Raw genomic sequence first — 22,933 nt, 5'->3', positions numbered from 1 at the left:
ATCGAATCCTGGGCTCAGACACTCAGCACCACACCCAGAAATAACTGGCCGTGTAACCTTGAGCAAGTTACTTAACCCGAATGCTTTAAAAAAAAAAAAAAGAGCCAACATCTACCCAAGGGACTTGTGTAAATAAGGAGGTGTACAGATTTTTCTAAGACTACGGTACTGGTACATAAATGTTGTTTGAAAGGTTCAGGGGCCCCTCAAGGACTGAAGTACAGGTAAGGTGCGAATGGAATGAATTCAGGGGCTCAAGTATTCTTTAAGTCAAGATGGTAAAGGTTTACTGTAATGCTAATATGGCAGGCAGAGATCCTTAGGGAACTTGCAACCTAACAGGAATGCTGCTAAAGTTCATACAGGAAAAGTAGTGGATTATCTGGCAGATGTGCTAACTAGAGGATAACATACAACCTTGGGCATAGGCATCATTCACTACTGGAAACTGGAGGTGGGCAGGTGGAGTGGTGGCATTCCAAAGGGGTGCATTTTTGGTTATATCTGTAGCAAGATAGCCTTGAAAGTTGATGTGTTTTGAAGTTAGGGAGAAATACGATCTTCGAATTGGGGTCCAAGCACAAGCACCCAAGCATTTCGTCAGTAACATGGAGGAAGACATATAATTCTAGACTGAGAGGCAATCACCTATTCCTAGGCCCCTTTAGACTTACCTGTTGAGTTTTTCATTCTGTGAATGAGCACCATCATCGGCTGATCCAACAGGCAGCAGCATTACATTTTTACCTGTGGCCTCTTGGAAGGTCAAGGTCACAGGAATACTGCCCCCTTCTCTGGTCAAGTCTGGTTCAACACCAAAAACTGAGAGGAATGTGGATAAATAGTTAAAAGAATTTTGTTTTAAAAGAAAACAAAAAACTTGTTACTAATTTGATTTCATAACCCAAACCATAAAGTTTTTAATCCCTGTATTTTTTCTGTGCTTCAAAGGCAGTGAAGTATGGAGCACTGAGAGATAAAGTTGGGGTTTGGGAGACAGGGGAGGGCAAACACTGGTAAGTCAATTATGGAAGAATATCTATCTGTCTGTCTATCTATCTATCTATCTACACAATCTTTCCTGACTAAGGGCACTGGATACCAGTGACTAAGAAAATGACCTTGTGGAGGCTTTGGTGAATTTAAAAGCCCTCTTTTAAAAAAAAAATCAATGAAAGCCACCTGTATTGCTTGAAGGAGTTCCCATGCTAAAGATAGCATGAATTTTTCAAAACACCAAAGAAAGAAGCAGTATGATGTAACAATTGGTTACCTTACTATAGCATAATGGATAGAAGGCTGGTCTTACAGTTAGGACGGTCTGTGGGGTTCATGTTCCACCAATGGGACATGGCATACTACATGTGTTACCCTGGGCAAGTCATAACCTCTCAGTGTTCCAAACAATGCTCCAAGACCATAAATTGCAGATCTGCATTGATGGACAGCATTTCCTCAGTGGGAGCTCCTTACCCAATGAAAGCACAGATCCTGCTTAAGATTATAAGGGTAGACACCTTTAGGGATGACTAGGCTACAAAGCTAGCACCTGTGGTTTGAGTCTGGTCTGCCAGGGGCATTTCCTTCTGTAGGGTTAAAAAAAAAAATCATCACACTTATCTTCCTAGCCTTGACAGTACTGTGAGTCCAGATTCTGTGGAAATATTTCTGACCTCTTTTCAGGGCTTTTCTCCCAGCCAGGTAATGAGGATGATTGAAGTCGGACACCCAGGGTTTTCCACCATGGCCCATGTATGCCTTGAACTTGTTGGGGCTCTTCAGCTCAGTAAACTTTGCATTCAAGTAACTTACAACCTTTTGTACACATAAACAAAAATACTAACAGTTAACCATAAACTCGACACTAACTAGGATTACAATTAATAAACACTGGGTTTTGACTTGCCTACTCAATATTGTTCTTGGGCCTAGGAATGGATGATTATATTGGCATAAAATTATATTAGTTTTTATACTTCAAATGATAAAGTGCATCTTAATTAAGGACAAAAATTTAATGTTCCCTTATGCCCATTTTTATGGCGAACTCAGGCCACAGATTTCATTTAATTTAAACTAAGATTTCCAGAACATCTAAAAAAGTGTAGGTGATTATTAAGCATTTACCAGGTGCAAAGAATTACAGATGATCATTAGCTCATAAGGTCAATGACATCAGTAGTTCCAAGCATATTCGCTGGTCTCCAATAACCCCACTCCTCAAGTAAAATTAGATCTCATCTACTTTATAAAACCTTGAATAGCTAACTAGAAAAGAAGTGGTGGTTACCATCTTCCAAACTTGTCTGAATAGACAACCATCAATCACAAATCCTTTTGCTTCACTTTTCACTAAGCAAAATTTACAAAACATCTGTTTGCCTATAATGACATTTCACCATTGACGTGTTCTTCTTCACCATTAACACAGAATCTGTTATTGCAGAAAATTTATTTGGGAACTCTAAATTTTTGCTACAAATCTAGGTGCATTTCAACAATACAAGTAAAGGCTAGATTTCATAAATATGAGTCTAATAGTATTGACTGTACCTTATTTGAGCAATTATTGTATGTATTTTATATGTAAGAACACATTTATATTGGCTAGATTTGATAACTTTTCCTTTTATACAGTACCTAATATGGTGCTAACATTTGGTAGTTATTAGTAATTTATTTACTCATTCATTTCAATAGTGATGACCTGTTCCCAATTAATTTCCATCATCTGAGTTGAAGGAAGCTAAAAGTTGAAGTCCTGAAGTCTTAGGTTTAAAGAAATTTACATCAAACCTTATAAATAAATTACAATTCTATTAGAAAGTTGTACAACCATTATAACACACAGCAGACCCCATCCCAAAATACCTGTTTTTCGACAACCTCAGGTACCATATCTGGTACCAATCTTATTGAGAACTTGCCAATCACTTTCCTAGGAATCACAGTTTTAGCTCCTGTTCCAGAGAAGGCTCCTTCAATTCCATGAAGAGACAGGGATGGGTATCTCCATCTGTGCATTAAGATTTTTTCCTACAGGAGAAAGACTACATCCTTAATGGAATTAAAGAAAGTAACATTATTTCTTACTTTGACTTCAAATGCAAATGCTAAGAAAAGTCAGTCACTTGCTTCGAGAGACTGGGAATAAAAATCAGACACTTGATAGTGAGCCTTACTTCACTTGGTAGCAAATCTGAATCAGTGACATTCACTGTCATAAGACTCTGGAGTCAGATTTGCAGCCACTATTATCCAAAGTCATGTAGTTACTGTATATCCTATAGAGTCCAGTGAAATATGTCATGCTAGATAATACACCTGTCCTCCACTAAACCCCAGTGCCTTACTGAGATATAGAGGTAACTGTGAGTTCTTGAGGTTTATGACAATAAGAAAGCATAAGCTCAAGTAGAGTCTACCAAGTTGGGAAGGAAGACTATAAACTCAGCTATGTATTTAGGGTTTTTATCTTCAGTGGGTCAGCCTAAATCTGGAGAGGTATTTCACCACAATGTTGGTCACCAAGTGATAAATTTCTTAAACTCATGAAGCCCATCTAATAAGATGACAGTGATGATCTGTACTGGATGAAGGTAGAACCCAAAGTGACAAACAAATCATAAATCTTTCGAAGTATTAGAGCTTGGAAGCATATATTAGTTTGAATATACATTGTTGAAATGAGACTGAGATTATTCTCCCCAAATAAATTAAGATTTTAATCAACAACAAGGCAGTATGGTATAATGGACATAGCATAAAGCCTAAAAATTCGGATGACCTGGGTTCAAGTATCACCCCCAACACAAACTGGTTATGTGACTTTGGGCCAAATCAAGCCTATAAGTTGCAAAAAGGTCTAACCAGTGTGGGTTAAAGGGGATTTCCCTCACCCGAGAATACCCTATACCAATGAAATCACATGTCTAGTGATTCCAAATCATCAACAAAACCAAATAAAATGACATCTAAGTTCAATTATATCCATACAATGTTCCTTCCCCTCCTAAGCTCCCAATGAGTTTTCTTTGGCCATTACTTCTTTTAGCTTTGTAGCTACCATGAACTCTGTTTTTCATTTGCTTGTGTCACTTTGTTATTTTACAATAATAGATAAGTATCTAGTTAAAAACGGCAAGGCAGTATGAGACAGTGGGAAGAACATGGAAGTAAATACAGAGGACCTGAATTCAAAACTTAGTTCTTTACTCCAGATGTGATACTTTGGGTCAGTCATCACTTCTAAGGGTGTTGGTTTGTTTATCTCTAAAACGAGGGGCACTAGACTTGATCTCTTATGATTCCTTCCAACTTTAAATGCTACAATCTTATGAGGCTAAATGGAAAAAAATGTGTGTGTGTGTGTGTGTGTGTACACACATTATATAATCCGTAACTATCTCTAAAGCTAATTTTGCACATTATATTTTGTGAATAGAGGCAGAGTGAGAGGGGATAAAAAGCTGGACTCAGAGTCAGGAAGAGGTGAGTTCAAGCCTTGCTTAGGGCATGTACTGTAATGCTGGGAAAATCACTTCCCTTCTCAGTATTCTGGGCAACATTCTGAGTAAAACTTAGTTGCAGAGGGAGGGCTGACCTGTAGAGGGAGTGTCCTCAATCAAGAGTTCCCAATCCCAAAGAAGTGATGGGTCCAATACTGTTTCTAGCCTCTTCTGGCACATATCCAGAGGAGGTAACAATGGTGGTAAATTTGTAAACCTAATTATATATAAAGATCAAGTGAAGAAACTAGGCATGTCTATGTTGAAGAAAAGATGACTCCGGAAAAACAAGATTAAGTATTCAGAATACTTAAAGAGTGTCATGTAAAAGAGGCTGACCTCTGGTTTGTTGGGGGTTTTTTTTGGCCCCAAAAGGCAGAACTAAGATTAATGGAAATTAGGAAGACACAGACTTTTAGTCTAACACAAGGAAAAATTTCTTAACCAGAGCTATCCAAAATGGCACCCTGAAGGGGTACTCAGTAAGTTCGTCACCAAAAGTTTTAAAAAATACCCACCCCCATCAAGTCTGTCTAGAGTCTGCATTCACTGGGGGTCAGACCCTGAAGCCCCTTGTGACTCAGCAGTGCTATGATCAAAAACAAACAAGTCCTGAAGAAGGGGTAGCACAGGGAAAAACAATGGGGACCATAGGCTAAGATTCACCAACCTGGACTTTGTACCTTGGTTTCTCAAGATGCAATGCCAGATTTTTATTAAGGAAGCTAAAGGAAATAACTATCATCATGTCTGGCATTTAGGGCAGAAAGAAAGCATTAGGGATAAGTACTGTAACATTTTTGCCAGCTGCACTATTAAAAATCTTCTCTGCTTTCTAAAGCTTCAGTCAGTATTTTATGAACTTTATGAACACACCCTACCATCAGAACATTGATAGGACAGGCATCTCAACAGCAGACCAAGTCACTTGGGGAGCAGCAGGATTAAAGACAGGAGAGAAGGGCAGAAACTAGCTCACTACAAGCTACCAGCTTACTGGATGTTCTTCAATAAATGCCAACTACATAATGTCTCAATTCTTCTTTAATGGTGAAAACAGGTTGGTAGGATGAGTAAAACTGTTACTAGAAGACTTAAGAGATCCTTGAATAAAGATATTCCATTTTCCTAGAACATCCCACATAGTTAGCTATGCAAAAAAAATCTTATCTACCAATATGGAAGAGAAATTTTATGTTGGCACTGTCAGAGCACACATTTGAAATAGACAGCAGCCTCAGTCTAACGGAGGACCACCGTGTTGATAAAACAAAACAAAACCTTTGCTTAGACAAAATCATTACATTTTAGCCCTATAATGTATCTTAGAAATCACATAAGCCAACTTCCTCATATTAGAGATATCGACAATTTAACTAGAGAGGCTGATTTATCATAGGACTTGGATTAAAACCCTTGTCCCCTGAATTCTAACCCAGTTTCTACAATGGCATGCTCTCTCCAGGATTTATTTCTGAAATAGTCTACTGGCTTTGAAATATTTTTACTATCAAAGGACTTTCTATTACTATAAATGCAAAGATTATAGGTTAGGTCCCTTTAAAAGAAACAGAGAGACAAACATTAGAAACTAAAGGATAGTTTTCTGCAGGCACAAAGAGATCCAACTTCTGATCTGATCCCAGGTCTTACAAAAAGGACTCAGTGATCCCAGCTTCTATAAAGATTTGATGTGACACTAAAATAAACATACAACCTAAAGATAAAATTAAAAGGTGACACTAGCAGGGTAGGGGAAAATAAAATTCTTATAAGAAACACAAAAAGTCCTTTATTAAAATGGGAAAAACCACCATAAACCAAGAGCTAGACCTGTTGGCAGATATGTTAGAACTTCAGTTTTTAAGCTTTCATGGACAACATCAACTTTGCTTTAGCAGAATGAATTAAATATATCTAGGAACTGTGGCTTCCAATAATGTAGATCACAATATATCAAGAACTTGGAATTACTGACAGCTCAGAGGCAGGCTTTGAACAACACCTTCCCACCATTAACCTTTGTCTTTGCAGTGAGAAGATGGAACTGTGTGGAGCCCTAAGAGAAGCCATGGAAGGAACCATAGGGCAAGTCCTTGTCAAGAATCCTGAAACTGATTATACCCATTTTCTCTGCTTGTCTCCTGTGACTCAAGCAGTCCCAAAGTAGAAATTCTGTTTGTTTTTCTGGCTCTCTGCTTTTCGGCACTCACAAACATAGCACTTATCAAAGGTCAGGCCTCAAGATTTCATGGACAATTAGGTTTGTGTCAACAAGAAAGAAGTATCAGCATACCACACCTTTGAGTCATGTAGAAGTGTCTTTGCTCCCACATCTTTTGCATATTCTTCCAAATCAAAGTCAATCTTTTCATATAGCAAGAGCTCCTCATCAGTAACAGGAGCCACTGCTTCATTAATACCAGGGATGAGAATGTGTCCCTTTCTGTCCACCAAGCAGCCTGAGGAAAATGACACAATATTAAAAGCACTCCATGAACATCCAATACTTTACCACAGAGCCTGGCACATAGTAGACCACTAATAAATGACTGCTGTCTCGAGTACACCACTTTCCAAGCTCTTTGTTGCCTCACTATAGCATAAAGGCATATGTGAATTTCTAAAGACCATGCAAATGGAGCACAAGCTCTGCGCAGTTCCAACCAAGGTGGAAAGATTTTGAGCATGGCATAGTAAGGAATGATCCAGCCTAGCTGAGTTGAGAAACATTCATCATCAGAAGGTCAGCCACAAATGATAGCAGTTTTGACCATAGCAATTCATAAAAGAGGGCAGCTAGGTGGTACAGTAGATAAGAGTGCTAGGCTGGAGTCAGGAAGAATTTTCTTCCTAAGTTCAAATCTAGCCTCAGAACCTAGGCAAGTCTCTTAACCCTGTTTGCCTCAGTTTGTTCCTTTGCAAAATGAGCTGGAGAAGGAAATGGCAAACTACTCTAGTATCTTTGCCAAGAAAATCTCAAATAGGATGACAAAGAGTCAGACATGACTGAAAACAACTAAACAACAACAATAACTCATAAAATCATCTACTAAGGGTAGATAAAGTCTTTGCCCTGCATCAGTAAAGAGAATGCCCTCCATGGATAAAGTCTGACTTTTTTGAAGTATAAGAATAACTACATTTAGTATAAAAAGCAGACTATGATGAATCCTTAAGAATCATACCACTCAGAGTGAGAGGAAAGGACAGAAGCACCAAGGGAAGCTGTGACACTATCAATCCAGCATGAGTCCTGCAGTGATGCTAACACTATATAGAAAGCAACAGGAATGACAAAACACTATACGACATTCCAGTATACTTCAGGCTTTTTTTTTTTTTAAAGAAAAGTGTAAGTTTTACAAAGGCCATGGCTGTGATGAACAGGCTATAGTTCTGGAAGCTGAGTTTCCTTACTCTGCTGTTCCAATAGCAAACCATCACTTCTGATGGCAAAAAAAATAAAAACAAACAAAAAACAAAAAACCTGTACAAAAATGCAGTTCACCAAGATTGTGTGAAAATGTAATACAGTTCAACTGAGGTAATTTGGTGAACCAAGGTATACATGTAAGCACATTCCTGGCAAACTTTCAATAGCATATACACAGAAATCATTGCTGAATCTCACTTAAACTTTTTCTTCCAAATTAACAAACACTTACTGAGTATCTTACACATTCAAAAAAAGAAAAAAAATGAGATGTTTAGAATGGACCTCTCTGGTTAAAGAAACTTCTGCTTTAATGTAAATAAATGATTGGTTATGCTTTGTTAATATCCCTTGGTAACGAGGCTTACCCATCAGAGTAATGAGATCTGACATGGCTTCATGCACCGAACCACCATACACACCAGAATGAAGGTCTTTGTCACAGCATTCCACCTGGTTTGAAATGAGCATATTCTTATTTTGATGCTTAGTGGGGGAACTTTTAAAAAGGTGAGTGGAAACTATATTTGTTCATGAGCAAAAACTGCTCTCCTCAGTGTAGTCATGAATTCCTCAAATTATGAGGCTTTAATGGGACCTGAAAACAATAGACACAAAACCCTGAAAGACGTAACTATTATTCATGGGAAGTTTCCATTTACTTTTCAACTCCCCTGGCATAAAGGGATGCAAACAGTTTTTAAAATGTGATTCTACATTTGCTAAGGGATAATAATACTAAGATTTACACTAACACTTTAGTTACCTTGCATAGACAATAAATAGTTCCACATAAACATGTTTTGGGGGGAAATTCTCTTAACTCTTTAAATGATATAACAATTTTTTGATGAAAATTTAAGATGTCTTCCTACTTCTCTAGGCTAAACAAAATTTAATCTTTTCTTTATAATTTAGCATCATTTAAGAACAGTCATTCATCTGACAGATGCCTGTCCATTACCATACTATTATAACTTATGCTGGGGTGCCTATGCCTATACCAAAGGATCGTTCTTGCTTTTTTCTGTTTCCTCGTAAGGAGATACTTTTTCTTTTGCTTCAGTGATGATAATTCATGACCCTGCTGCCATTCCTATGTATGCTGTCCCTTCAGCTACCTACTAAGCTCTCCTCTGCTTCTCTTTTGTCTTTCCTTACTATATCTCCTGTCCATTTTCCCGCCAAGCGGTAAAGGGTCTCTAGCCAGGGAGAGTGCTGCTGACTCCTAAGCTGGTGAATTTCATCCATCATACCCCACTGGGAGAAACTTCTGGCCTTCAGACTATTTTTTTCTTTGTTATCAGAGATGATAACTTTGTCTTTTTTTAACCCAAGGGTTTCAGTCCTGTTTTGGATGGCTGATGTAGCCAGAAGCCTGTTCTTTGTACAACAGAGATATCCAGGACGCTAATATAGTCCAACAGTTGTTTGCCCAGAAGAACAAACTGGTTAAATCTATAATCATGATGCTATCATATCAAATACACGCATTTTTCTTAATAACATGAGGGGAACAGGAGAGGTGGCCAATGGATTAGAAAAGATGAAACTCAGAAACCTACCTCTATGAAAAAGTAGCAAATTCCTCTGAGGCCATATGTAATACAGGGCTTCTTTTTCCCCAACCAGTAGTTGTCAGAAATACAAATATAATCCACATCTTTGAAGAAAGTATCTTTCTTGGAGAAAATCACGTCATCCAGGCCTTCAGAACCAGATTCCTCCATGCCTTCTAGACAAAATTTGACATTGACAGGGATATCCTTTGGAAATAAAATAAGAAATCTTAGTAAATCTCCAGCTTCTAATTATTTTTAAAGTCTTAGGAGCATTATAGAGAAAAATGTTTCACATATTTTCTACAAATTTTTATAACTAATGCCTTTGTATATCTAAGATAGATCCTTGGCCAAGTTATACTGCCAATGCTGCAGATACTATTAAGGTGATCATAAAAACTCAGACTTTCTAGGAGAGTTTATATTTCAAGAGAAGAAACTAAATTTGTAAAAATATTTGTAAAAAGAGTATCTTTTTCAGACCATATGTTCCAATTTTGTTTCAGAAAATATAGTCACCACATACAGAACTAGTACCAGATTCCCTTATGAATCTATCTATCCCTGCCCTGATAAATACAAGAAATGTACAAGAGGGAAAAAAATCAAGAAATTTACAAGTGGGAAATTTCCCCCATGTGGTGTTTTAAAAAATTATTCTTATTCTGAATTTAACAAACACTAAACAAAATGAACATTTACATATACATAGTAGAACAAAAAGAGGCCTGTATATGAAAGGGCAGACCTGTACCCTGCACAGCTTGCTCTCCTTTCCAAAGTTAAAACAAATTCACCCTGAAATTTTTAAAGTTATCCTTATACAATTCATTTTAAAATAAAAGCAAAGTTATAAAATAATTACCACTGGTTTGTCATTTACAATATCAGAGTCACTCTTACTTCAGTCAAAGATGGGTAAAATTCCTTCCTTTAATTTACAACTTTCTTCTTACATGGTAACGTGCATTTATTTAAAAGTTTTCTGCTAAAAAGATCAATAATAATATAAAACAATATCATCTTACATTTGTAAAGTCCCTTACATTTTTCAAAGTGGTTTCACATAATTAATTATTGAAATTTTCATAACAATCCTGTGAGACAGGCAGGAAAAAGATCACAAAGCTGTAGAGTCTCATTGTTCTGACTAGGCCAATGCTGTAATTTACACTATTTGACTTTCTAATCCACTCCAACAAGAATTTATTAAGCAGCTAATATATGTAAAATATCATGCTAGATACTGCAGATACAAAGAAAAAAAAAAACAAACCCAAAATAGTATTTGACTTCAAGAAACTAACATCCTTTAGTATGTTATTCTTTTTATTTATTTTTTTTAAGCAATTGGGGTTAAGTAACTTGCTTAAGGTTACCCGGCCAGTTATTTCTGGGTGTGATGCTGAGTGTCTGAGCCCGGGATTCGATCTCCAGGTCGTCCCAACACTGGAACCAGTGCTCTTACTCGCTGAGCCACCTGGCTGCCCCTAAGCAATTGGGGTTAAGTAACTTGCTCAAGGTTACACGGCCAGGTGTTTCTGCTAAGTGTCTGAGCCCGGCATTCGATCTCCAGGTCTTCTCAACACTGGAGCCAGTGCTCTTACTTGCTGTGCTACCTGGCCGCCCCTAGTATGTTATTCTTATCTCAGTTGTTACTCAAAATACTATAGGTATGCTTTGGTTTAAGAAAATACAATGCCCAAATAACTAGCCTTCAAAACAGACAAATTAAGGGTTTATAGTTGTATTACAGGAGAATTTATTATAGGGCTTCTGCAGGTTCACAGTTTCCTCAATGTATTAAAAGTGTTATTTAATTTACGGCTATAGCCAGCAGAACTGGAAGGATGAGGGCAGAGAGACAGAAGTCCTATCTGAGAACGTCAGCCACTGGAACAGTGGGGCTTCCTTTCATATACGTTAGACTAGATGACTACTGAGATCCTATTATCTCAAATTCTGTAATTCTATAATGATGAGTCTTAGACTTCAAGCTAAGTATTGTCCTTTGTCAAGCTTCTTAACTTCTTTCTGTAGGACTCATCTTCCTAATGTTAATAGTGAGTAAATCACATGATCTCCAAATTTTTTTTTTGGGGGGGGTCATCTAAAATTCTACAACTCACAAAAATTATTTACCTAAATTTTCATGAAAATATCAGCTACATGAGTGATACAAGAGAAATGGATTAGGCGAGAGGAGATTTGTCCTATTTATACCAGGAAATAGCCATGTAATCTAAGTTTATTTAACCTGGGCCTCAGATTTCAAATCCAAAAATGAAGAATATGAGAAAGGTGATCTTATCTCTTTCAGTTCTAACATCCTAGGATCTTAACATCCTGGGTGGTGAAGTAGATAAGAGTGCCGGGCCTAGAGTCAGAAATACTCATCTTCCTGAGTTCAAATCTGGTCTCAGATACTTACTAGATGTGTGACCCTGGGCAAGTCACTTAACCCTGTTTGCTTCAGTTTCCTCATCAAGAAATGGCAAACCACTTCAGTATCTTTGACAAGAAAACCCCAAATGGAGTCACAAAGAGTCAGACACAACTGAAAATAACTGAACAATAACAGCAAGTAGAATTGAATCAACATAAGGTACCATAAAGTCAAGTAACTTATCCATAATATCAAACAGTACACAGCAATTTCTTGCAAGTCACTAGAACCTCAAGAATATTCTGTGATTTCTAATTCAGCATTGTATATGTTGGCTACACTCTCGCTGGCTCTTCAGTACTATCATTTTCGAGCCACAGTAAAAGTTAAACTTTAACTAGAAGTTAAAGGGGAAAAAAGCATAGTCATTTGAATTAATGCTGATACAAAGAGTTGTGTTTCAAACTCCAAGGACTCAATCTTTACCAGGAATTTTATAGTGGAGAGGATTATCCATGTACTGCCTAGATAGGAAGCAAGGGGAATTTGGCCAAAAGGGATATGGTTGACATACCTGATTTATTTGTTGAAAAGCTTCCAGGGCATTTAGCCATCCAAGTACTGGTCCCTTGTCATCAGTTGCACCTCTTCCATACAGTTTTCCTAGAAGAAGCATCAGCAAATTTGTGGGAAATCATGATTAAAATGATTGAAGGAAAAGTCCATTTCATATAAATATACAGTATCTTGAATCCAGACACCTTAACTTTCTTCTCTGAATCAGAAGCAGCATTAATTTCATCCCAGAAGGAGAGCATCCATATTCTGAATTATCATTAACAAGGGACTGTCTAGTATCTATGGGCATGTCAGATGACTAATCAGGGCTCCTAGCTGACAGCAGGTACAGAATTAACCAGTGCTGTGGACAAAGGGTCATATTATTCCCTTACTGTCACACAAGGTTAATCCATGATCTATCTCTTACAAAACCATGTCTTTTCTGCCCTTTCTCCTTTAGCACAGCACACTGCCACATGCAAGACACTAACTTTTTGTGAAATGAGCATCTTGTAGCAATGACAAATGCTTATTATGCCAGTCACTCTCTGAATACATTAAAATGCAACTTGGGGTCTTTCAAGGGGCATATTACCTTAAAGAATGTGATTAGTAAACACATTATTAATAAATCTGTAACATCCATTTTCTCACCATACTTGTTTCTTTTAGAACTATCCACTTAGAGCTGCAAATGGTTAAAGGGCAATAGACAAGCCACCACAGAAACGGCTGAGTAAGACAGAAATGAATATCCTGCTTTTGACACCAGTGCTCAGTCATAGGTTTATGATTACTTAACTGTCTGAGAGATCAAGCTTAGTTAATTGTAATTTCACTGTTGCAGAAATACTTCAGTTCAGGATATGTACTGGTCAGTGACATGGCTCTCTTCAGCTTGGATCCACCACCACCAAAACCACACACGTAAGATTTGGACTTTGGCTGAAATGGTGTAGCCAGGGGGAAAGCATACTTGATTTAGTGTCAAAGAACCTGAGTTTAAGTCTTGTCTCTGCTATATGCTTACTCTATGTGGCTTAGTCAAGTACTTTACCCTCTGTTGGCCTAATCTATAAAAGGAGGTACTGGACAAGGTGACCTATGAGACCCCTTCTAGTTCTAAACTTGAGATCCTATGAAATTGGTTAACATATCTCCCATTGTTTTCCTTCTCTAAAAAGTTGCAAGTATAACCTGGCTACCAAACTAGGCTGGGGGTTAACATAGATGGGTAGATGATATGAGAACAGTAACTATGACATTCTTGAGAACTAAACCAATGCTACATACACACACCAATGCTTCTGCTGTATTTTTTTTCTTTTTTTTTAAATGCTTTATTAACTTCTGATTTACATCATTCGTTTCTGCCAGATTTTGAGTTACAAATTTTCTCCCTGATTTTCCCCTACCCACCACCCCAAAATAGAAGTCCCATAGGGTATCCCCTCCTCCAATCTGCTCTCTCCCATATTTTCTCCCATACCCCTTTGGACTTTTCCAGTGGATCTCTATGCTCCAGTGCCTGTATATCTTATTTCCCAATTACATGTAAAATAGTATCAATAATAGTGTATACACACACACACATATATATTTGAATATTTGATTTTAAAACTTTGAATTCCAGATTCATTCCCTTCCTCCCTTGTCTCCCACCCTTACTGGGAAGATAAGCATTTCAGTATAGGTTGGACATGTGTGGCTAATGCAAAACAATAACACAGTAGATATATTGTAGAAGACTAACTATATTTCCCTCCCTCCTATCCCAACTCCCACTTGTTCTATTCTCTACTTTGATCCTGTCCCTTTTCAAAAGTGGGTGCTTCCAACTTCCCTCCCCCCCAGCCTGCCCTCCCTTCCATCATCCCCCCCTCTCATTCCATTCCCCCCTACTCTCCCGGAGGGTGAGATACCCTATTTAGTGTGTATTTCATTCCCTCCTCAAGCCAAATTCAATGGGAATAAGGTTGACCCATTCCCTTTTGCCTTCCTATTCTTCCCCTCCATTGTAACCATTTTCCCTTGCCTCTTCTGTATGAGATAGTTTACCCCAATCTGTCTCTCCCTATCTCCTCTCATTATATTTCTCTCACCTCTTAATTTCACCTTTTAAGTATCACCCCTTCCTGTTAAATTGGTCCTGTGCCCTCTATCTATGTATACCTGTAAACATATGTACACATTGACATATGTATTCATATGCACATATATCCTCATATGTAGACAAATATATATATTTCTATTCCCTTCAACTACTGAGAAAAGTTTCATAAGTTACAATTATTGTTTTTCCATGTAGGAATGTTAATAGTTCAACTTTGATAAGTTCCTTATGATTTCTTTTCCCTGTTTACCTTCTCATGCTTCTCTTGCTTTTTGTATCTGAATATCAAATTTTCTGTTCAACTCTGGTTTTTTCATCAAGAATGCTTGAAAGTCCTCTATTCCACTGAATGACCATATTTTCTCCTGAAACATGATACTCGGTTTTGCTGGGTAGGGGATTCTTGGTTTTAATCCCAGCTCCTCTGACCTCTGGAATATCATATTCCAAGCCCTTCGATCCCTCAGTGTAGAAGCTGCCAGATCCTGAATTATCCTGATTGTATTCCCACAATATTCAAATTGTTTCTTCCTGGTTGCTTGTAATATTCTCTCCTTGATCTGGGAATTCCATAACCTCTCTATAATATTCCTAGGAGTTTTCTTTTTGGGATCTTTTTCAGGAGGTGATTGGTGGATTCTTTCAACCTCTATTTTGCCCTCTGGTTCTATAACATCAGGGCAGTTTTAGTTGACAATTTTTTGGAGGATGATTTCTCAGTTCTTTTCTTTGATCATGGCTTTCAGGTAGTCCAATAATTTTTAAATGATTGCTCCTGGATCTATTTTCCAAGTCAATGGTTTTTCCCATGAGATATTTCACATTGCCTTCTATTCTTTCATTTGTTTGGATCTGTTTAACAGTATCTTGATTTCTCATCAAGTCATTAAGCTTCCATTTGCTCCAATCTAATTCTGAAGCAATGATTCTCCTTAGTGAGCTTTTGAGATTCTTTTTCCTTCTGGCAAATTCGGCTTTTTAAGGCATTCTTCTCATTTCCTTTTTGAGCCTCTTTTGCCATTTGAGTCAGTCTGTTTTTTAAGGTGGTATTTTCCTCAGTCAGGCTGTTAACTCTCATTTCATAATTTTCTTGCATTGTTCTCATTTCTCTTCCCAAATTTTCCCCCACTTCTCTTATCTGCTTCTTAAGGTCCTCTATGGCCTATAACCAGCTTGTATTTTCCTTTGAAGCTTTTGGTGCAGAAGTTCTGACTTCACTGTTTTCCTCCTGTTCCCTGCTTTGCTCCTTTTTGTCCCCAAAATAGGGGTCTAATGTTGGAATCTTCTGTCTGCTTTGTTTCCTTTGCCTAGTCATGTCACCCCCTCAGTCACTTGACCCCTGGGCATTTTGCCACAGTAGGACTCTGCCACCAGACAGGGGAGTTTTCGTCCCAAACGCTGGGGTTTTCTCAGCTGATGGAGGTATTAGATGGCTGCCCTCTCTGAGGTCTCCACACGCTCTGGCAAGCTGGACACACACCCCAGGACCTCTACCCTAGACTGCAATCCAGGTCCAAGAAGGTTAAAGCAAGAGTGATTACCCCTCAGACTGGTGCTTGGCCCCCTACACTCTGCAGGCCAGGAGCTGAAGCTGCCACGTGGCGCTGGCTGGCTTTGCCAGCAGCTCAGCAAGTCATGCACTCCCATAGTCCAGACTGCACTGACCTCTCACTTTGTCCTTCACATCTATGTGTTGATAAATCTGGAAACAGCCACAGCTGCTGCTGATCTGGAGTCCCTCCGGTGGGCGGCTGGTCAGGCCCGCCTTGGGGCTAAAGCTTCTTCATGGGGCTGGGCTCGGCTCCCAGAGCGCTGTGCTGGATTCCTGCCAGCCTGCTGGGCTGTCCTCAGCGGGAGGTTAGCTTCTCTGTGTCATTTTGTGGGTTCTGCAGCTCCAAAGTTTGTTTAGAGTCCCCTTTTTACACGGATTGGGGAAGGTGGAAGCCGGAGATGCGGGGAGGTCTTGTTTCTACCGCTTCTGCTGTATTTTATTACACTACTACCTTTTGTTAATCCCTTTACTTACTTACTTCCCCACTGTTAAAATGTTTTACTTGGTCACTGCAAAATGATTCACCTATTGCCAGTAAGCAGAAGGGAAAAGGAGCAATTGGAAAATATCTTCTATTGCAGAAGTGTCCCAAAGGGTCTATATAAGTAGGGTGGGGGTCCAGGATCCTGATTGGAGAAAAAGATATTCCTCAACTATAATCCTCCTTTTCTGATTGTACTGTCCTCCAATCCCCATCTTATACTCTATATATTCTTTACCTACTCAACTTAAAGCCCATGAAACATCTCCTAATGGTTTAAAACCAAAGGAAGTCCCCCACACATAGCAGGGAAGGGGAAAGGGAAAGGGAAGGAGATTATTTGCTCCTGGACCCTCAAGCTGAAACTCTGAGCACATTTTTTCCCCGTGGAAATGCTGTGGTTAGATTCCAAACTTCAGATTTCCTATGAGTTAGATAAGTTTTGTGAACTATTCTAAGAATGTAACCACCATATGTAACATAATAGCTAGCTAGCATTTATATAGTACTTTAAGGTTTGCAAATCACTTTATAAATATCAGTTCATTTTATTCTGACAACAACCATAGGAGGTAGGTGTCATTTTACAGATGATGAAACTGAATTAGACAGAGGTTAAGTGTCTTGTTCAGGGTCACACAGCTAGTAAGTGTCAGAGTTTGGATTGAACTCAGGGCTTTCTTACTGCAGGCCTAGCACTCTATCTACTGTATCACTTGGCTGCTAGATTCTCATTTTCTGTGGAAACATGAGTTCTAAAACCCAAACAAACAATTTACAAATTAATTTTTAGAAGAAACTATTTGTTAGCTGTTAACTAGGGACTGGCTAAAGTGTAGGTCCTATACTAAAGATGAAAGCTAAGTCACATTTAATGATTAACCAAATTAAAGTTTTAGAAGGTTTCCTTTGGTTTTAATAGGAAAAATGTTTTTACCTGAAAATCCAACCAATTAAAAAAAAAGATTGTTGTTCTTCCTTACCATCTCTTTCTACCAATGTGAAAGGCTCACTGTCCCAGCCATCCTCCAGGGCTGCTGGCTGTACATCCAGATGTCCATAGATACACACAGTTTTTTTTTTGGGATCTAAGCCCAGTTTTCCAAGTAAAATAGGAGGAAGAGGTATTTCTGAGCCATCATGGAGCTGAGTCAGAAAGAAAACAATTATATCACTTTACTTCTAATATTCAAAAGATATTCATACAAGGTTATTGCTTAAAGGATATTGCATAATCACAGAATGTTATAGTTATATTATTCTGAGTAGCTTCCAATCTACTTCCAATCAGTTTTTCCTTGAAAAATGTATCTGGTAAGCTATATGAAATGGGGAAGAACAATTTGTTCAACTAAGTCTATGCTAATGCTCAAAAATTAGTTTTCCTATGGACCAAAATTAATGCAATCTGCATCTAACACCATTAATTTATTATTTGTAGCATTCTAGAGTATTAAGCAATCAGCACAGTGCAGTTTAAAAACAGAAGCACCTTAAGGACTTTAAGATTTAGAGAGAAAACTCTCTAATATTTTTTATTAATCTAATTTTTTTATTTTAATTTTAATTTAATCTAATTATTTTATTTTATTAATCTAATATTAATAAATTCAAATATTGAATTTGCACAGCCTTTTTTTTCAAGGACTGAAGAAATCACCATCTTTGACAAACAACTTCTTCCTTGTTTTATATATCACCTTAATATAAATAAACAATTAAACTTGATAAGCATTTATTAAGCGCATCTCTGTGCCAAATACTGTGCTAAATGGTGGTGGAAACACACAGAAAAAAACCCAAACAATCCATTTCTGCCCTCAAGGAGCATCCATTTGATAGGGAGGAAAACATTTATACAAATTAAATATGAACAAAATAAATGAAAGCAAATCAAGGCAGTGGGTGGGAACTTAACATTTGAAGGAATCAGGAAAGGCTTCATGTGGATGATAGCATTTCAAGTGAGCCTTGAAAAGAAAGGATGGGATTTCAGGCACAGGAGCCAGTCTGGGTAAAAGCACAGAGGTGAGGAACTGAATGTCATCATACACAGGAAAAATCAAGTAGGTGAGTCTGGTTGGAATAAAGTGTGTAAGAGAGAAATTTATCTGAAATTGGTCTAAAAAAGACAGACTGGATCCAGAATGCAAAGGACTAGAAATGCTAAAATTTATATTTTAGCTTGGAGGCAAGTGAAAGTCAGTGAAGCTTCCTGAGCAAGCTTCTTGGTCAGACCTGTGCTTTAGGGGTATCAATATGGTAGCTATGTGGAATATGGATTAGAGAAGTGTGATAGTAATGGCAATTAAAGATTCCCCTGTATTGGCTTGGTTTTCAAATTGATTGTGTTAAAACCCAGAGTTTGTTAATCCCACCTGTGGGATGGGCTTGTTGATGTGAAAAGAAAGTCCTGAACTGGGAGGAGCTGGTGATGTAGATTTGGAGAGACACTAGAGAGAGGCGGAAGATCTTTTTGGAAGCAGCAGCTCGTGGAGAGAGAGAGACTAAGAGAATTGCTGGTGGCTGCTTTGAATTGCCCTGGACTTTTGAGACCTGCCCCCTGAGCTGCCAAGGACTGAGGAGACATGGCTGTTTTGCTGGTACTTTGTCTGTCTGTTTTGATGTTATTTTGCCAGATTTGTCCACTGGTGAAAGACTGTCCTTTTGTTGAAGAAGTCCTGGAACCTGGCTGTTCGCTAAGAAGCCCTGAGACTGTCCTGCAGACAGAGAGTGAATACTGTCCACTGGTGAGGGACAGTACTGTTGTTGCAGGGGTCTGGAGACTGTCCTGCAGACAGAGTGAATACTGTCCACTGGTGAAGGACAGTGCTGTTGTTGCAGGGGTCTGGGAGCCTTTCTGTTGGTACAGAAGCCCTGAAGAAGGATTTTCTTGTTGTATGTTTACAGAAATCCTGGGAGAGGGCTTTGCTAATGTGTTCAGGGGTTCTAGGACTGTTCTACAGACAGAGGATGAATTCATGAAGGGACTGGCAATGTATCTTGTGGCCTTGCTAAGCCTTGTCTCCCCAGGAACTAAGATTGCTGAGAACTTGCCTCTTGTCAAGATGAAGAAAAGACCTCCATTTGGGTATTAAGTGCTGTGTTTAAACTTGATGTAACTCTGGGGTAGATTCAATTGTGATCCAGGGGTGGGGAACTTTTGACCTTATGTTTGGAAACTAATCTACATTTGAGAAGAGGGGCTTTGTGGTGGACTTAATTAAGGTATAGCCTAGGGGTGGAGAAGTATTTAGAACAGAGACTTTGTAATTGATTGAATGATTGGAAGGTCCTGGGGTGGGGTAGTACTTGGAGATTATTTAATCACACTTAGTAAATGCTGTATTTTGAATGATGTCATGTTTTAATCTTCTCTGTTCTTGGTTTGTCACTGAATAAAATAGAGAGCACCTATGCTGGTATTTTGAACCTGGGAAGTTGCCTTTCCTTGGCATTACATTACAAGAAGGAAGAGAGTGGAGGTGGTGAGACTAATTAGAAAAAATTATAATATAGTCCATATAAGAGTGATGAGGGCCTATGAGAAGAGAGGCAGAGACAGATTCAACAGAAGATTTGACAATGAAATGGATAAAATGGAGGTTAAAGGAGAAGGAAAGGTCAAGAGTGACCAAAGTGATAATATCTGGAGGACTGGAAGGATAGTAGTACCTTCAACAAAAATGAAGTTGGGGGAAGGATAAATTTTGAGGTAAAAGTTAAACCTGTTATGTTCTGAACACAGTGAGTTTGAGATGTCAATGGGACATACACATAGAGATACAGATATAAGTGAGTAGTGCATGACTAGAGCTCATGAGAGAAAAGAATGATGGACAGATATGGAAGACGTCTGTATAGAGGTGTTAACTGAACATATGGGAGATATTACTAAGAGAATACAGAATAAGAAGAGAATTCAGAACACAGGGCTTTTCCTTCACATAAGATTTAGCCAGGGAGACAAAAGAAATAGTCCAATAGAGAGCCAAGAGCAGAGGCAGATAAAAACCCAGGGGGAAGAAAATTGAAAAGAAGAAGGGGTGGTTAACAGTGCCAAATGCTGCAGAGAAATCAAGAAGGAGCAGCACTGAAAAAAGAAAAAAGATCATTGATGACATCAGAAAACAGTAGTCTCAGAATCCTGGGATTGGAAGCCGGGATGCAAGACTTGGGGGTAGGGAAGTAGAAATAATAAGCAATCGAAGTTTTTAGTCCTAGGAATTTGCCTATGAAAGGAAGAGATATAACAGGAACTCGAGTGAAGTTTAATGTTGGGGGAGATCAAAACTTATCTGTAAGCAGAAAGGAAAGATTAAGTAGGGGTGGCTAGGTGGCACAGTGAATAGAGCACCGGCCCTGGAATCAGGAGGACCTGAGTTCAAATTCGGCCTCACACACTTAACCCCCTCCCCCCTACCCCAAAATAGCCATGTGACTGTGGGCAAGTCACTTAAGCCCAACTGCCCTGCAAAAAGCAAAAAAAAAAAGGAAAGAAAGATTAAGTAGAGAGGAGAGACTGAAAATTAGAAGCAGAGGGGTTTGCCTCATTAAGAAAGGACCATCTTCTCTTCCGAGACTGAATCAAAGAAGGAGAGGATAGGGAAGAATGATGAAGGGATAGGAGGATCACTGAGCAAAATTCATTATTAATTCATGAATAAATCGTGTGCATTCTTTACATGTGCATAGAAAACACAGAAGAGCTTTTAAAGTGCTCCGATTTAAATGTTTTTGTTTATTTAAAAATCTCAATGGAATCTTATATTCTCTATACCTCTTAGTTGCATGACTAGGGAGATGTAGTCTGATGTAAAAAAAAAAAATCATTTGCAAAAGCCTCCCTGTTCCTTGCTCCCATTTTCTTTCTTTCTTTTTTTTTTTAAGCAATTGGGGTTAAGTAACTTGCTCAAGGTTACATGGCCAGGTGTTTCTGGGTGGGTGCTAAGTGTCTGAGCCCTGATTCGATCCCCAGGTCATCCTGACACTGGGGTCGGTGCTCTTACTCGCTGTGCTACCTGGCTGCCCCCCTTGCTCCCATTTTCAATGGTACTTTTGATACCTGAGTAGATAATTTTAATAAAAATTGCAGAGATGATCAAGTAGGTATATACATATGGAACTGCTGAGATCCTCTCAGGTTCTTTTTTGGGTATCATAACCAGCTAAGACTGTAATGGCTTGTTATTTCCTTAAGATATCTTGAAATAGATCATTCAGTGTTCTTCAAAACTGTATTGTCTCCAATATGAATTTCTTCTGTATATACTTGGTTTAGTCCACATCCCTCTTCCTTATCCATCTCCATCAAATGGCCATGAACCAAATTCAGATCATCAACCCCTCACATTTGACTATTATAACTAGCCTAACTGGTTTTTCTGCCTCTAGTCTTTTCCTCTCCTAATCCACTCACTATATAGTAAAATGAATTTTTAATACTTTATTGTGAATTTAAACATCCAATATTTCAGCATATAAATACACGAAGCTGTGAATATCTTTAAAAAAAAAACAATCTATATGTAACAGAAGTATATAGTACAATTAGGTCTGACCATTCAATAGGCCACTCCTATTCAAGAAGATGCAGTTACTCCCTACTGCCAGTAAAATAACATATCCACTCTTCTATTTATATTTTTCACTATTTTATTCTAGCTTACTTTTTCAGGCTTACTGAATGTTACTCTTCAGGTACTTTATATTTTAGCCAAACTGGCCTACTGGCCATTTCCTGTACTTAAGGACATTTAATCTCCCCTCACAAGGTCTCTGAATAGGTTATCATCCATGCCTGGAATGCCTTATCTTCCTTACTTCTGCCTTGTGGAATTCTGTGATAGTAATGGCAATTAAAGATTCCCCTGTATTGGCTTGGTTTTCAAATGGATTGTGTTAAAACCCAGAGCTTGTTAATCCCACCTGTGGGATGGACTTGTTGATGTGAAAAGAAAGTCCTGAACTGGGAGGAGCTGGTGACGTAGATTTGGAGAGACAAGAGAGAGGCAGAAGAACTTTTTTTTTTGGAAGCAGCACCTCGTGGAGAGAGAGAGACTAAGAGAATTGCTGGTGGCCGCTTTGAATTGCCCTGGACTTTTGAGACCTGCCCCCTGAGCTGCCAAGGACTGAGGAGACATGGCTGTTTTGCTGGTACTTTGTCTGTCTGTTTTGATGTTATTTTGACAGATTTGTCCACTGGTGAAAGACAGTCCTGTTGTTGAAGAAGTCCTGGAACCTGGCTTTTGGTTAAGAAGCTCTGAGACTGTCCTGCAGACAGAGAGTGAATACTGTCCACTGGTGAAGGACAGTGCTGTTGTTGCAGGGGTCT

At 38.6% G+C, this 22,933-nt stretch overlaps 1 protein-coding gene across 1 annotated transcript in view; it reads right to left on the bottom strand.

The window, feature by feature from the left end:
* The window catches only part of CNDP2 (carnosine dipeptidase 2), a 48,490-nt gene that overhangs the window by 1,896 nt on the left and 23,661 nt on the right, over positions 1–22,933 (bottom strand). Inside the window, exons 4-11 of the mRNA XM_069094957.1 lie at positions 17,583–17,745; positions 12,467–12,555; positions 9,510–9,710; positions 8,313–8,397; positions 6,810–6,970; positions 2,872–3,036; positions 1,674–1,815; positions 675–822 (exon numbers count right to left, since the gene is read on the bottom strand). Coding sequence (XP_068951058.1) covers positions 675–822; positions 1,674–1,815; positions 2,872–3,036; positions 6,810–6,970; positions 8,313–8,397; positions 9,510–9,710; positions 12,467–12,555; positions 17,583–17,745 — 1,154 coding nt within the window. The remainder of the gene's footprint in view (positions 1–674; positions 823–1,673; positions 1,816–2,871; positions 3,037–6,809; positions 6,971–8,312; positions 8,398–9,509; positions 9,711–12,466; positions 12,556–17,582; positions 17,746–22,933) is intronic.

The sequence above is a fragment of the Petaurus breviceps genome, unplaced genomic scaffold (assembly GCF_028583685.1).
Source record: "Petaurus breviceps papuanus isolate PSGF00001 unplaced genomic scaffold, PetGlider_PUasm1.0 224, whole genome shotgun sequence".
Lineage (NCBI taxonomy): Eukaryota > Metazoa > Chordata > Mammalia > Diprotodontia > Petauridae > Petaurus > Petaurus breviceps.
Note: the sequence above shows the minus strand (reverse complement) of the source record. Positions and strands in the feature narration are given on the sequence as shown.